The sequence below is a fragment of the Pituophis catenifer genome, unplaced genomic scaffold (genome assembly GCF_029215685.1).
Source record: "Pituophis catenifer annectens isolate HBS135680 unplaced genomic scaffold, rPitCat1.0.hap2 SCAF_2, whole genome shotgun sequence".
NCBI lineage: Eukaryota > Metazoa > Chordata > Lepidosauria > Squamata > Colubridae > Pituophis > Pituophis catenifer.
Genome location: NW_027256882.1, coordinates 178229246 through 178245039, shown reverse-complemented (window position 1 = coordinate 178245039; position 15794 = coordinate 178229246). Strand labels below are relative to the sequence as shown.

At 46.0% G+C, this 15794-nt stretch overlaps 1 protein-coding gene across 2 annotated transcripts in view; it reads left to right on the top strand.

Annotated features, from left to right (window-relative positions):
- The first annotated feature begins 3468 nt into the window (after positions 1-3468).
- RAVER1 (ribonucleoprotein, PTB binding 1) overlaps positions 3469-15794 on the top strand; it is a 34602-nt gene continuing 22276 nt past the window's right edge. For both annotated transcript variants that reach the window (XM_070935223.1, XM_070935222.1), the window contains exon 1: positions 3469-3707. In XM_070935223.1, the coding sequence (XP_070791324.1) occupies positions 3489-3707 (219 nt within the window). In that variant the 5' untranslated portion in view covers positions 3469-3488. The remainder of the gene's footprint in view (positions 3708-15794) is intronic.

The window sequence follows — 15794 nt, the reverse complement described above, 5'->3', positions numbered from 1 at the left end:
CCAGCACTTGAGGCTTGCATTCGGATAGATCTTTGCAATTCTAGATGGTGCTAAATGCCATCTATACAGCATTTTGTACTGATTCTCCTTATAGCTTATTGCTCTTGTCAATTTAAGATTGCTGTTCCATATTTCTTCCCAATCTTCTAAATTTATCGTTGAATCAATATTTTTTCCCCAAGCGATCATTTGGTCTTTGAGTATTTCTCCTTCTCTATCATATTCGAGCAGATAGGAGTATAAGAGTGATGTCCCAGTGCCTGGAGGCCGTGCGGGTCTGGATGGGGAGAAACAGGCTTCGACTCAACCCTTCCAAGACCGAGTGGCTGTGGCTGCCGGCGTCCCGGTATAGCCAGCTGACGCCATCGCTGGTTATTGGGGGCGAATCATTGGCCCCCACGGAGAGGGCCCGCAACTTGGGTGTCCTCCTGGATGCGCGGCTGTCTTTAGAAGGGCATATGACAGCCGTGGCCAGGGGGGCTTTTTGTCAGGTTCGCCTGATACGCCAGTTGCGCCCCTTTCTGGACTGGGACTCCTTACGCACGGTCACTCAAGCACTCATCACTTCTCGTCTGGACTATAGTAACGCTCTCTACATGGGGCTCCCCTTGGGGTACACCCGGAGGCACCAACTGGTGCAGAATGCGGCTGCGCGGGGGATTATGGGAGCGATGGGGCGCTCCCATGTGACTCCTCTCCTGCGCGAGCTGCATTGGCTTCCGGTGGACTTCCGGGTGCGCTTCAAGGTGTTGGTGATCACCTTTAAAGCGCTCCATGGCTTAGGGCCAGGGTACTTACGGGACCGCCTTCTGCCACCAATAGCCTCCCACCGGCCAGTTCGCTCCCACAGAGAGGGCCTCCTCAGGGTGCCGTCGGCCAGACAATGCCAGCTGACGACCCCCAGGAGGAGAGCCTTCTCTGTGGTGGCACCTACCCTGTGGAACAATCTACCCCCAGAGATACGAGTGATCTCCGACCTCCGGATTTTTCGTCGGGCCCTAAAAACTTATTTTTTTCAGTTAGCCGGTCTGTCTTGATTTTAGGGTTAGTTTTAAAATTTTAATATTGATTTTAATTGACAAGTTTTAAATTATGGGCCAAATTTATAAATTATTTTAACTTTATTTTTAACTTTGATGTTATGTATAGATGTTTTTATCTTGGCTGTTCACTGCCCTGAGTCCGAAAGGAGAAGGGCGGTTTAGAAATTTGAATAATAAATAAATAAATAATAAATAAATAAATAATTTAGCTAATAGTTTGTTCTCATTGCCCAGCCATATCTTATCAAAGCTATTTGTTCCCGCTTCTATTCCCTCTTCCTGTTTATCTTTCCTGTATCGGGATTTTATCTGTAAATAGGGCCACCAATCTATATGGATCCCTTGCTCTTTCAATGTCTCATTAGATTTGAGGTTGCCGCTGTTATCTAAAATGTCTTGGTACGTAAACATTTTCTCTCTGCTTATTGTGTTTGGGTGGATCATTGCCTCCATTGTAGAGATCCATTTTGGGATTTTAAAGTAATGTTTACGCCTAATTTCTTTCCATGTCTTCATTAATGTATCTCTAATTTTGTGTCGGTGGAAACATATCCCTGCCCCTTTCCTTTATCCCAAAGGTAGGCATGCCAGCCTCTTAGCAGATCATGCCCTTCCAATTGTAGAATTCTTTTGTTACTTAATGTGGCCCACTCTCGTACCCATACTAAATTGGCAGCTCTGGTATATCTCCCAAACTGGGAGCCCAAATCCACCTTTACTTCTTTTTTCTTGCAAAGAATGTAACGCAATTCTCGGTTTTTTCCCTCCCCAAATGAATTTCCTTACTATCATGTTTAGATCCGAAAAGAATTTTTTGTCAATGCTAATTGGAGTGGCTTGGAACAAATATATTAATTTGGGGAGAATGCTCATCTTAATGGTGGCTATCCTACCTAGAAACGATATTTGTAGCTTCCCCCAACGATCCAAATCTTGCTTGATTTTTGTCAGTAATGGCATATAATTGTCCTCCTTCAAGGTCGAGCATCTAGCGGTAATCCATATCCCTAAATACTTTATTCTTTTAACTATTTGAATGCCCAATTTTTCTATTAATATTTCCTGTTCTCTTTTCGGGATATTTTTTGTTAACATTTTAGTTTTTGTCATATTTAATTTAAATCCAGATAACTTCCCGTACTCGTCTATCTCTTTCAATACCTTTGGCCCAGTCGTTAACGGGTCCTCCATAATCGACGCTACATCGTCAGCGAAAGCTTGAATTTTGAAGGTTTCATTCCTAACTACCAGTCCGCGTATTTCATTGTTTTGTCTAATATTCCTTAACAGTATCTCCAGAGCTAATATAAATAAGAGCCAACTTGTTTCATACTTGGAATAAATTTTAAAAAAATGTTTCATGATCTGAACCTCAAAAGGCGGTGCTGGTTTCAGAATGGTTCATACTGAAAGCATATTGAGTGTTCCTTCTTCCACCTAGTTCAGTTAGATGTGTTTCAATTTTGAATTGCAAGGAGGTAGATGAGATATTTGGGCAAATTCTGCTGAATTATATGCTTGTCCCTCTTGCCTAACTGCTGGATGTCACTGTGTGTGTGTGTGGGGGGGGAGAGATCTGGTCTAAAATTAGGATGTTGTAAGGATCTCTTTGATATAAAGAATAGCACCAATCTTTGCCAAAAGGGAAGTAATTGGGTTGCCAAAATCCAATCCAAAAAGCTATAATCAAATCACTAACATTTGCTTCGTGGGTATTGATTTGTTACTGGTACTGAACAGTTAAAATATTTATGGGTGATATTTGATATGATTCCTGCTAACCTACTATAATTTTAGCAAACATCGAGACCGCTATATATTTTTTCTTTGCTGCCATCTAGTCGGCGTCCGGATTTTTATGCCACTCTATATAATTCGATTTATTAAATATCATACCTCAAGGCAGGCTTCCTCGAAATAGCCCTATATCTTAATATGCCGAAGATGTGATGCCATTATTTCCTTCCCATAATTAATACTCTTCTTGCGTGTTAACAGCAAGTCACTAGAGTATCACGAGCCTCGGTGGTTCTCCTGCAAAAACGAATACGGCTGACCTTCTAGGCCACTTAGATGATGCACAAAATTATCCTAACACGAGTGGCTGTTTCCCCTTTTCACTTCCGCCCAATCCACCCGCACTTCTATTTCTCTGACCCCTTTTGCTGCCGTCCAGATTTCAATCAAAATCAGCTAAGCAGCGAACACGCCTCCGGACCGGGCGGGATCGAGCGCCGCCCTCTTTACTCAGTTCTGTGAAGGGTTAATTCACACTCAAGCTTCTCATTGGACAACCCATCTAACGGCTGTCCGGGAGTTGGGCGGGGAACTCCAGGACCAATGGGGGGGCTGGCATGAGACTGACGCCATTCTTTCCCACCTCCCTCTGCCCCTGGTGTTTGCTTGTGAGGTGGTGGAGCTGGAAGGGGGCAGTTGCTTCCCAAGATGGCGGCAGCAGCGGCTTTTGGTGGGGTAGTTGATGGGGCATCCGCCTCTTCTGGGTCGCTTCCAGGCCCAGATGCAGGCTCGGCCAACGCCCCTGAAGAGGTATTGCCGCCCTTGGAACCGACCGAAATAGCGGGTCGTCTGGAAAGAAGCGCCCGACAATTCCGTAACCGACGCAAGGTGCTCATTCGCGGGCTGCCTGCCGACGTTGCCAACCAGGTAACCGAAGGGAAGGTGAATTGGGGCGTGGTGGAGGGAAGTTAGAGGGGGATCCGGGCCAACAAGCAGGTGAGAAGATAAGGAAGCACAGCGGCTGCCGGCACTGTTGCTAAGTACTGTCTCGGCATTGACGGAAAACAAAATACACATTTTTTTTTAATCCTTTGCGTTTTTTCCTTATTTCCCAGGAGCAGTTGTTGTGGTCTCTAAACTCACTTTACTGTATTTAACTTCCAGCTTGTGATAAGCCAGGGTCTGGTCTTTGAAAGATTACGCCGCAATAAATGTATGGCTTTTTAGCATGTTGCAAATGTGTGTGTTGCTTTTATCATAAGGCTTTAACTTAAGCATGGCGGTGGATGTATGTGTGCATGCGTGCTGCTTTCTTTTCAGTTTGGTTTTAATAAAAGCTATTTAGTGTTTCATGTAATTGAAGTATCAGTGATAAAATCAGTGATCTACAAATCTTAGTTCCATCAATCTCTTAGTTCTTTCCAGTATTACAGTCCGTTTGTAGATCATGCCTGAATTACTGCATGCATGCAAACATATCTATAAAAACTTGTAAACGGTTCAGTGTAAAATGTATTGATTATGACATTTGAGAATCTAAACTTATGAATTAATCAAAACTTGTTTACAGTTATAGTTACTAATAATCACTGATCAGTGATTGCAACTATATTACTCACTTTTATATCTAGTTGAACTTTGTAAATGTACTGTGACACACCCACTCACACCCATGGCTGCTTCATTATACTTAGTATTTGTTTTTTTCCAGTTCTCTCTTCTTTTCTATGGCTCTGTATCCTCTAATTAAATAACGTGTGATGTATCTTCTGTGTGACCTTTTGTCCATGTAACTGTAATAATAAATCTGCTGGCTTTTAAGGTAACAATAGACTATAGTTTTGGCAATAGACAAACTGATACGTACCTGTTTAACTGCTGCAGTCCAGAGAGTGGTAGAGAAATTTACTGCATTGCCTTTCATAGATACTTGAATGAACTGAGATCATACAGTGAAGTTAAATCAGAAACAAAAGGAAGTAAAGAATTTACTAGACAAATGCTTATGCAACACACTATATTATATGTTGCTGAAGACTTTTCTGTATGTACAATTAAACCAGTTGTGACAATCTTAACAAAAGACATGCGACATGAAAGTATTTACTACACAGTAGTAGAAAATCATACAGGAATGAGGAAAATAGAATTCTGTAGAAGGAAGCAGTACATTTATAGCAGATTATTTTGACAAAGAACCAGAGAATTTAAATGGTGTTTCAGTGGCCAGGAAATAAAGTGGATATGCTCTTTTAATAATTTATATTTGGTTATACATTTCAATATACAATTTATGTGGAGTTCTCACAAGCAGCCAGTTAAAATTTTACTTTAACAACTTTTTTCCCCTTTTCAACTAAGGAGAATTGATAGAACATCTTAAAGCTGATATAAGGACAGTCATAACCAAATATTGTATGCCTTAGAGTTTTAAGAAACAGACTGATTGAGAAACAAATAGAAAGACTCTTGAGATTCTACACAATCAATTGTGTCAGAAGATTCCTAGTCCTTTCATTGAACTGAAATTGTAATGTCAAGTGCTAGGATATCATGGGAACAGCTGAGATCAAGAGGGTGGCCCCAACTTGTCAAGCAAGAGCAAATTTATAGCCCCTTTTTAAGTATCCTGATAATAATATGGCTTGTTTGGTTTGGGTTTAGAATATATGTGAGCCCAGACAGTGATTTATAGTTTATGAGGGAATATTAAGAAATTATCAACTGTAATTCAATCAGTAAAATACAGTTAGGCAAACTGGCTTAAGATGAGCAAACCCAGTCTTAGAATTTCCCTTCTTAGAAGAGATCACAGCTTACAGGAAGATGGTACATCATGTTGAAGCCCAAATATCTGGAAAGTATCCACACAAGGCAGGATAATTTATATTTTACATCAAATAATAAGCATTTGAAAAAAAGCTAAAGCAATCGTGTGGTGTGATTAAAGCTAAGAAAACTGGTGACTAAACAAATTGAAATCTGTCCAAGACCTAGCAAAGTACAGATGAATATAACCCAAAATGCCTTGTTTCTCATTTAAAACATGTTAAGACAATCAGTGTAGTCTTCCTTGGGGAAGAGATTTCTTCCATTTCCAAACAAACCTCTAATAATGGCAGGACATGTTGATATAAGGTCTCGATTTTATGATCCATAGAATCATCTAGTAGAATATGGTCATTCAGTCAGTCTAGTTTTAAATTATCAACATCTTAAATTTTGCTTGGAATCAAATCAAACCAAGATCCTACTAATGTAGTACTTTTGCACAAAAACCCTTGTTTTTAAAACTTGAGTTATTACATTCTCGATCAAGGGAAAATTTCAAATGCTCTTCTAAGTTATCTCCTATAGTTCATCACTGTGAATATATAACTTTTGATTTTATTCAGTATGAGTGTAGCTTATGTGAAGCATGTTTAAAATCATGGCTACAGCCAAAATGAAAGCTGAATTTGTGAGGCATCCCAGAAGAGAGTGCATCTAGAACAGACTATATCCCTATCCTAGGAGAGATTGTTATACAAACAGTGAGGTATCTATTTGTGTGAATTCAATCCCTGTCATATGCAATCCATTACTATTTTCAGATAAGGTTCATAATCTCAGTAACCTCTCTGGAATAAAGAGAGAAGAAACACCATATCACAATCCTAGGTAACCTTCAGTGGTTTTATATTGATACAGAATAGCATAAGGGACATCAGTGAACCTAACAATAGCCATTCTCTAACATTCTCCTTAGCATTTAAAAAAAATCTTGTCACCAAAGGAAGAACAGGATTACAGCAAATGTGTGCTTCCTGATCACAATCTGATGAAGTCATCATTGCCCCCAGTGGAAGGAGTCAGTTCCCCCTCCCAATAAAAAATAGTCCCCACATTTCCAGGATTTTGCCCTTTCTAGAAGCTGTGATTCAAGGCAGATCATGTTAGATCCTGTCTATTGTAAGAAAAGGTATCTATAAGAAAAGTCTAGTTTTCAGTATTTTTAATCAACATGTAATCCTACCGGTAGTACAGGTGGACCTTGATTTATGACCACAATTGAGCCCCAAATTTTTGTTGCTAAGCAAGACACTTGTGAGTTTTGCCTCATTTTACATCCTTTCTGCCACAGTTAAGTGAATCACTGCAGGTATTAAATTAGTAATATGGCTGTTAAGTGAATCTGGCTTCCCCATTGACTTTGTTTATTGGAAGGTCACAAAAGGTGATCACATGACCTCAGGACACTGCAACTATCATAAAAACATGCCAGTTCCCTTGAATTTTGATCAAGTGACCATAGGGATGCTGCAATGGTCATAAGTGTGAAAGTCATATGTCACTTTTTTCAATGCCATTGTAACTTCCAATGATCTCTAAACAAATGGTTATAAATTGAGGACTACCGGTAATCAATAATTTACACACACTGTATAGAAGAAAATTTCCAGATTTTTTTCTCTTTAGCATGACATTTACTGCTACTTTATAAAACATTCCAGAAATCCAGGTTTTTAATAAAGCTGTTATTAGATAGTAGTCTATGTACTGAAAAACTAAAAAGTAAGAGAACAGAAAGACAGGAATTTCTATCCTTCTGAAGTTAGGTCAATCAGGTCCAGATGCTTTAAAAACTTGTAAATGCCAGTAAGACTCTTCATTATTACATGCATATTGCAAAAACGAAGCCAAGTTGGCTGAGGAACAGTAGCAATAACACTTATATAAACCGCTTCATAGTGCTTTACAACCCTCTCTCGGCAATTTACAGAGTCAGCATCTTGCCCCCAACAATCTGGGTCCTTATTTTACTGATCTTGGAAGGCTGAGTCAACCTTCAGCCAGTGAGGATTGAACTCCTGACAGTTAGCTGAAGTAGTCTGCAATACTGCATTCTAACCACCATGGCTTGGTAATGTTTATCATTTTGCAAAATAAACCATGACTGTTACGTTTATTTGAAGGATGGGATAGTATAACCCTGTGTTGTTGCTTAATCTCCTAATATTTTAATCTTTTTCTTTGGTGGAGAGGGAAATTGCAGTTGATTGCCATTGAAATGCAGTTGATCAATGATTGGAATGTCCTGTAGTATATTAACATACTGTAGAGCATTAAGACTGTAACCTTCCTTTTCTGTGCCTTTTGGATGAACTCTGTTTCCCTCTCTTAGAGAGGCCTTTATGCTGAAATTAATATGTGGCTGCCCAGAACACTAGCTTTTTCCTCCTATGTTGTAAAAAAACCTCTCTAATGTACAAATATTTACTTAAAAGCCTGAGGTAGATTGCATACTAGATCAGTTGTAGGGAACCAGGAAAAGTGCTAATTTATTTATTATATTTATCTTTTCCTTCAGAATGGCACTTAAGATAGCTATCCTTGTTTAATCTGCATTTGATTAATTGAAAGCATGTCTTAAATTTTCTAAATAAAGCATCAATTTTCCTTCAAGCAGTTTGTTATTAGTCCAGCTGTCTGTTATTAGTCCAAATACTGCCGTAGGACTTGACAGATTTTCTAGATTTAAACATTTGAGTGTTATAGCTACAGATGGAAATGTAACATTTGGATTCTAGGTTTACTTTGACAAATTAATATTTGGGTCTTGTCAGTTTTCCAAGGTACCAAGCTATTCAGTCACCAGCAAGATGAGAAATTGTGACATCATAGCACTTCGATGCTACCATATCTTTATTTTAATTTTGTGTACCACTGGACACAAAATCTGCAGTTTATAGAGCAAATATTCAGAAGCCATAATAAAATGGTAATGTGAAAATATTATGAGAACTAATTAAACATATTGCTCATAGATAAAATGAACCAGTTTGGTCAAGCAGTATCATTCTGACCCAGCCTTCACGAGCTCCACTCAACAGCCTACTCATGAGGAGAAACCCCTTTTTATTTAGAAAGGCAGGAATACAAGGCATTCACTGACAAAGCTCCAGGTCACACATCCGACCGTAGATGACTCACAAGCCATAGCAGTCTCTGAGTTTCCCGCAGGGAGTCTCAATTAAGCACTTCAATCCCAACACGAGTCCTGACCAACCTGGTTAGTGGCAAGGTAATCCTGGCAAGGAATCTGCCGGAGGGAACTCTTCTGGAGCATGAATGGATGTCTCCGACAACCACACCTCCCTCACAGTGGTGGGATTCAGCCAGTTTGCACCACTTCGGGAGAACCGGTTGTTAACTTTCTGAGCAATTTGGAAAACTGGTTGTTGGAAGAAATCATTAGGGCAGAGAACCAGTTGTTAAATTACTTGAATCCCACTACTGCTCCCACATCCCTCCTCCTTATATCCCAGCCAGGGAGGGGCTTGTTAAGGTCACCTTCTTTTCCTGGATAGCTGGCCCTCAGTCCTGCATTGCTCTCCTCTCTGCACTTCTCTGCACATCTGGGACAGGGCCCAGCTGTTCCTCCCCCTTGCTCAGCTCAGGCCCCAAAAACAGCTGTCTCTCTGCCTGAGCATGAATAGATGGGCCCTGCTCTGTATCTGGCTCTGAGACCTCCTGCTCCTCAGAACCTGCCACTGGCTCCGATTGTAACCCAGGCACCCACTCCATCTCCTCTGACTCATCTGACTCGACTGCCATCTCCGCTAACAGTCAACGAACCACAACAAGTATATCCATTTCTCTCCATCCGATAATCCAACAGTTTCCACTGTTGGTTTCTAAACAATGATTCTGATCTTTTCCAGATAAGAGGAAAGGTGTAGTTTGGGCTGTGGTTTGTGCCAAGAAGATCCAATGCTTAATATTTAATGCAGAGGTTTTAGTCCGAAATTCTCAAAAGAGCTGTTACTATAGATAAGGGGTGTAAAACTCAAGGCCCGTGGACCAAATCCAGCCCATGGGGTGCTTAAATCTGGCCCGCAGTGCCGGCCTGGAAATAGCAAAGAACTAGCCTGCGGTGTCTCTGGCAGCGAAAACAGGTGAAAAACACAGTGAAAAATGAATGCCTGATCAAAGCCATGTTGCTAAATAATGAAGTAGCAAAAGTCAAGAATTGAGACAAAATAGTGAATAGATATGTACCTCCCCTATATGTTTGGTTAAAGCCAAGATAATCTATTTAAACTTCCAAATATTGGTTTGGAGAAAGGGTATTAAAAAGATGAAGGGAATATAATTTGATAAGAAATTTTATAGTGAGGAATATTCTTCTGTAGTTTATGCAGAATTCTATATATGTCTGCCTTGAGATGTTGGAAAAGGGCAAGTAAACTAAACTCTGTTGATAATGACTACTGAATCTCTGGGGAAAAATAAAAAATATTGGTAATACTGTATAAACTTAATTTGTAGTGATATAAGACTTTTTAAAAAGATATTCTTCTTTGGTGCAAAAGGGACGTTGGTCTTACCGTGATACGTTCCTTCTCGTAGTGTAAAATGGGAGGTGCCAGTCTGGGTATTCCTTGCTCTAGCTCTATGTCCTGAGCTGAAAAGTTCTGAAGATCCGCCTCCCTGGTGACGTCTCTTCAGTTTTGCCAGCGAAGCGAAAGCGAATGGTACGCAGTCCAGGCCAATGTACGCAGACTGAAAGATAGAAACAACATGCTCCACCAGGGGAGCCGGTCCAGGCAGCCTCAAGCAGGGTGGGGCTGGCACCTCCCATTTTACACTACGAGAAGGAACGTATCACGGTAAGACCAACGTCCCTTCTCCATAGTGTAGAAATGGGAGGTGCCAGTCTGGGATATACCAAAGACTGACCAGCCCTAAGGGAGGGAGCTGTCCTGGGCCGACGACCCCGGATCTTCATGAACCCGCTGCAGAACCCTTCTCCCAAAGGCCGCCTCCGCCGAAGCGAAGGAGTCAAGTCTATAGTGACGGATGAAGGGAGTGGGAGAAGTCCATGTGGCCGCCCTACAAATGTCTTCCACTGACGCCTGAGTAGACCAGGCCGCAGTCGTGGCAGCACTGCGGGTGGAGTGGGCCGTTATCCCTGAAGGCACCGGGAGAGCCTGCAGCTCATATGCAGATGAGATGCACGTCCTAATCCAGCGTCCCACCGTGGAGGAGGTCACCCTGTGGCCAAGAGTCGACGGCTGAAAAGAGACAAAGAGAGCCTCCGTCTTCCGGAAAGAAGAGGTTCTAAAAATGTAAATACGGAGGGCCCTCTTCACATCCAAGGTGTGCCAGCTCTGCTCCAAGGCGTGCCGAGGCCGAGGACAGAAGTCTGGCAGGATCAACTCCTGTGCTCGGTGGAACAATGAGTTGACCTTAGGAAGGAAGGCAGGGTCCAGCCGCAGAACCACCCTGTTGGGATGAAAAATACAGAGGTCTTTCCGCACCGATAAAGCCGCCAACTCTGAGATCCGTCGGGCAGACGTGACGGCCACAAGGAAAGCAACCTTACACGAAAGGAGACGGAGACTAGTCTCCCTCAATGGTTCGAAAGGTGTCTTAGTCAAAGCCTGAAGAACCTTAGCGAGATCCCAAGTGGGATAACGGTGAAGAGGCGGCGGTCTTAAATTAGTCGCCCCACGCAGAAAGATCTTTACCCTCGGATGGTTAGCAAGGGAGCCCCACCTCCCAAATGTCAAGACAGTGCCTAGCGCAGCCACCTGTCGCCGTAGAGTGTTAGTGGAAAGTCCCATGTCCAACCCGTCCTGCAGGAACTCCAGCACCTCCACCACCGATGCTGAAGTCGGGCTCAACTGTCTGGAGGCACACCACCCGGCAAACCTGTTCCACGTTGCCTCATATATTCGCGTGGTGGAGGGCCGCCTGGCCGCCTGCATAGTCCTGATGACCCTGGTCGGAAAGTTCTCCCGTCTCAAGAGGCCCCGCTCAACCTCCAAGCGGCTAACTGCAGTCTCTGTGGGTCCGGATGCTGAACCGGGCCCTGGCTGAGCGCGACTCTGTCCGGGGGAATCCGCCAGGGAGTGGCAACCGACAGGTCGACCAGGTCGGCGAACCAAGGGCGTCTGGGCCAATAAGGAGCCACTAAAACCAGTTCCGCCCCCTCCAGTATCAACTTCCGAATGACGGCCGGGACTAGGGGTAGGGGAGGGAATGCGTAAAGGAGGCCCCTGGGCCACGGGGTCCGCAGAGCGTCCACCCCCGCCGCTCCTGGGGCAGGAAACCGGGAGAAGAAAAGGTGGAGTTGTGCGTTCGCTGGGGAGGCGAAGAGGTCCACTACCGGGCGGCTGAACCGGTCGACTATCTCCGCAAACAAGTTGGGATGGAGCCTCCACTCCGAGGGATCCACAATGGCTCGGCTCAGCCAGTCGGCTTCTACGTTGTCCGTCCCTGCGATGTAGTCCGCTGTCAGGGACAAAAGGTGAGTCTCTGCCCAAAGACAGAGGGTCTCCGCCTCTCGCATTAAAGGCCCGGAACGAGTTCCCCCTTGCCTGTTGATATGGGCTTTCGTCGTCGTATTGTCTGTGAGAAGGAGCACATGCTGCCCCCTCACCTGCGGTAGAAAGGTCTGAAGAGACAGACGGGCAGCCCGGAGCTCCAACCAATTGATCTGATGGAATAGATCCTGGCAGGACCATCGGCCCTGGGCCACCTGAGACCCGCAATGGCCCCCCCAGCCCGTCAGACTGGCATCTGACGTTACTATCACCCTGCGGGGTTCCCTGAAGAAGCACCCCTTCTGGATGGCCCCCGACGTCCACCAGGTCAGGGATCGTAGGACCCGTGGGGGAACCTGAACCCTCATCTTGGATGAGCTCGTTCCTGCCTTCTGAAAGGGGAGCAAGAACCACTGTAGTGGTCTCGCATGGAACCTGGCCCAGGGAACTATGTTCATACAAGAAATCATTTTCCCCAACAATTGGGATAGCTGGGCTACCTGAACTGTCTGGGATCCCTGAATGGACTGAATCAGCGCCCTGATACTGTCCTGTCTGTCCGGGGACAAGAAGACCTGCCCCGCTATCGTGTCTATCAGGGCCCCCAGGTGAACTAACCTTGTAGAAGGTACGAGATGACACTTTGCCAGATTCACCGAGAACCCGTGGTCCCTCAATACCTGTATTGTCGTGGCCAAGTCCTGTTCCGCTCGCCGCTGGGAGGACCCTTGAATGAGCAGATCGTCGAGGTAACACTGAATTCTGATGGGAAGAGACCTGAGATACGCCGCCAAGGCAGAGAGAATCTTGGTAAACGTCCGGGGGGCGGAGGCCAGCCCGAACGGCAGGGCAAGATATTGAAAGTGACGGCCTGAATAGCAAAACCTCAGGTATTGACGATGCTCCGGCCGAATTGGGATGTGGAGGTAGGCTTCGGTCAAATCTATGGAGGCTAGGGAGTCTCCCTCCCTGATTCCGGCTAAAATGGAATGCAGGGAGTGCATTTTGAACCTCCTGTAGACGATAAACTCGTTGAGGCCCTTCAAATTTAGAATTGCCCTCCACCCTCCCGAGGCCTTTGGGATGACAAATAGGATGGAATAGAACCCTCGCCCCCACTGCTCCCGTGGAACCGGCTGGATGGCCCGGATATCCAGCAAATGCTGGATAGCCGATTCCATGAGTTCCCGCCTGAGCGGGTCTCCAGAAATGGGGCAGCGGAGGAAACGCCTCGGAGGGGATGAAAGGAATTCGAGGGAGAGCCCTGCTCTTACTGTCTCCCTCACCCAATTGTCTGTAGTGAGGTCGTCCCAGCGGTCTGCAAACAGGCCGAGCCTGCCCCCAAGAGGATCCAGTGACGGATAGTCACTTAGATCTCCTGGCCCCTCTGCCACTGGAGCCCCTAAAGGGCTTGTTGGATGACTGTTGGCGACCCCGGGGAAAGGCTGATCTATCTGCCTGATAATTAGGTCTGGAGGAGTGAAAGGGCCGTTGCTGACGGGGAAAGCTTGGCCCAGCTCCCCCCTGGCGGAAGGAGGGCCGCCTATAGTAAGGGGATGAACGGAAATCCGTTCGCCTGCTCTGGGACGGGAGTACCTTCCTTTTATCCCTAGTCTCGATAAGTAGGGGATCTAAAGCTTGTCCAAAAAGAAACCCCCCTTCAAAGGGAGCGGAAGCCAACTTCCACTTGTTCTTCCCGTCCATACGCCAATGGCGTAGCCATAGCATACGTCTAGCGGTGACAGACGAAGCCATGGCCCTGGCAGAGAACCTGGCAGCTGCTAAAGTAGCGTCCGCCGTGTATTCAGCTGCAGCCAGAATCTTAGAAAGGTCTTGGTGGGCCCGAACATCATCTGGTGCCAAATGGCCTTGTAGCTGGCGAAGCCATTTGACCGACGCTCTGGTGAGAAAGGATGCTGCCGAAGAAGCTCTTACAGCCCAGGCGTCCGCCTGGTGCGCACGACGAAGTGCCGTCTCCTCTCGCCTATCTTCTGCCTTTAAGGCGTCCTCTGCATCAGGTGGCAAAACAGAAGAAGAGGTGAGAGCCGCCACCGGAGCGTCCACCTTTGGAACCTCCAGCAAGTTGATCATGTCCGCATCCACCGTAAACAACTGGTTGTCCAGCCCTGAGGCCCTGGAGGGAAGAGCTGGAGTCGCCCACTGTCTACGGATCATGTCCAGAAACATTCCCGGGATAGGAATAGTATCTGCCTCCACCGCCTGTTCTGTGAAAAGATAATCATCCTGCTCTCCAGCACCCAGGGTACCAGAGAGTGCTGGGTCAGGACCCAATCGAGCAGTGGCCCTGGCCTTAATCAGAAGTGGTTTCAAAAGGGCTGGATTAAATAAACCTTTGAAAGCGGGCCTGGGTGGTTGGATCTGATCCCCATCCGAAATCTCTCCCTCCTCCAGATAATCTTCTGCATAGTCAACTAGTTCAGAAGGGGAAGGAGAGACCTGTCCAAGGTAATCCTCAGAAGGGGCAAGATATCCCTGGGACTCCACCTCAGGTCTAAGGGCATACATTTGGGCAAACATCTGTGACTGAAGCTGCATCCCTTCTGCAATGCCCTGCCTAATAGCCTGCTCCACCCAAGACTTCATGGAATTCTGAACCTCCTGCTCCCCCCCTTCATCCTGGCGAAGGCCAGCCGCTGTGGGGGTATAGGTGGCTTCAGGGCGTTTGTTGGTACCAGAAGGCCCTGGACATTGCTGGGGCTCGGCCTGCAATTCTGGAGACCATGCCCTGGATGGCCCAGCCAAGGTAGGAGAATGGACAGTCTGAGGGACAGAATCTTCCACAGGCTGAACTGATGGCTGAAGCGCAGGCACAGTGGCTTGAGGGGGGTCAGCAGCCATATTAATGGCAGCGGCCTTTGCGAATTCTCTGTCCAAAGCACGGTGCCTAACTTGAGCTGACTTTTCCTCAGCCTTGGAACGCCCGGGGCGAGCTCTAGCCTTGGCCTTAATTTTATTGGCTGCAGCAAGGCTGGCAGTTCGTGGCCTAGAGGCCCTACCCCTGTCAGGTAGAGGTGACCAGGAGCCCTCAGCAGAGAAAGATGGTTGCCTGTCAGCATCCCCCATGATGGTAAGTCAGATGGCAGTCACAGGAAACCAAATTCCAAAGACTCTGCAAAAAAACAAAACAAAAAAATACAAAATGGCTCCCAGGTCTCAAAATGGCCGCTCCTCAACTGCCCAGTTCAAAGAAAGGCTCTCTCTATAATCAGAAGCAATACCAGATCAGGCCGCCAAGCAAACCCGCAGATAAAGTTGCACTGGTCAGAAATCCACTCTCTCCTCTGCTTCCCAAGGAAAGAAAAAAACACCAGCTCTGTATTCAAAGGTTGCCAGGGGATCACAGCCGGCTGGACTAATTCGCGCCAAAAAATGCGCGGGGACGAAGGCCGCCGCGACTTACAGGCCGCCATTGCCGGCCAGGGAGTAGCGTGGCCCAGCGCCCGGCCCACACTCCTCAGCCAAGGCACCTTCTTCAAAACCACCAGCCAATTCCGGCTGGCGCGGCTGCAGCAAGATAGAAAAGGCCTCAAACAGGCAAATAAGGCCCAAAAACGCCGCTCCGCCTCCCAGCTGACGAGCGGTGATCAAAGGGAGGCCGCGGCCCTTCAAAATGGCGCGCGCGGCTCCCGCGGCTGTCTGTGAAGCCTGAGAGGCTTCCGAGGAATTTTTGGAGGGACCGGGG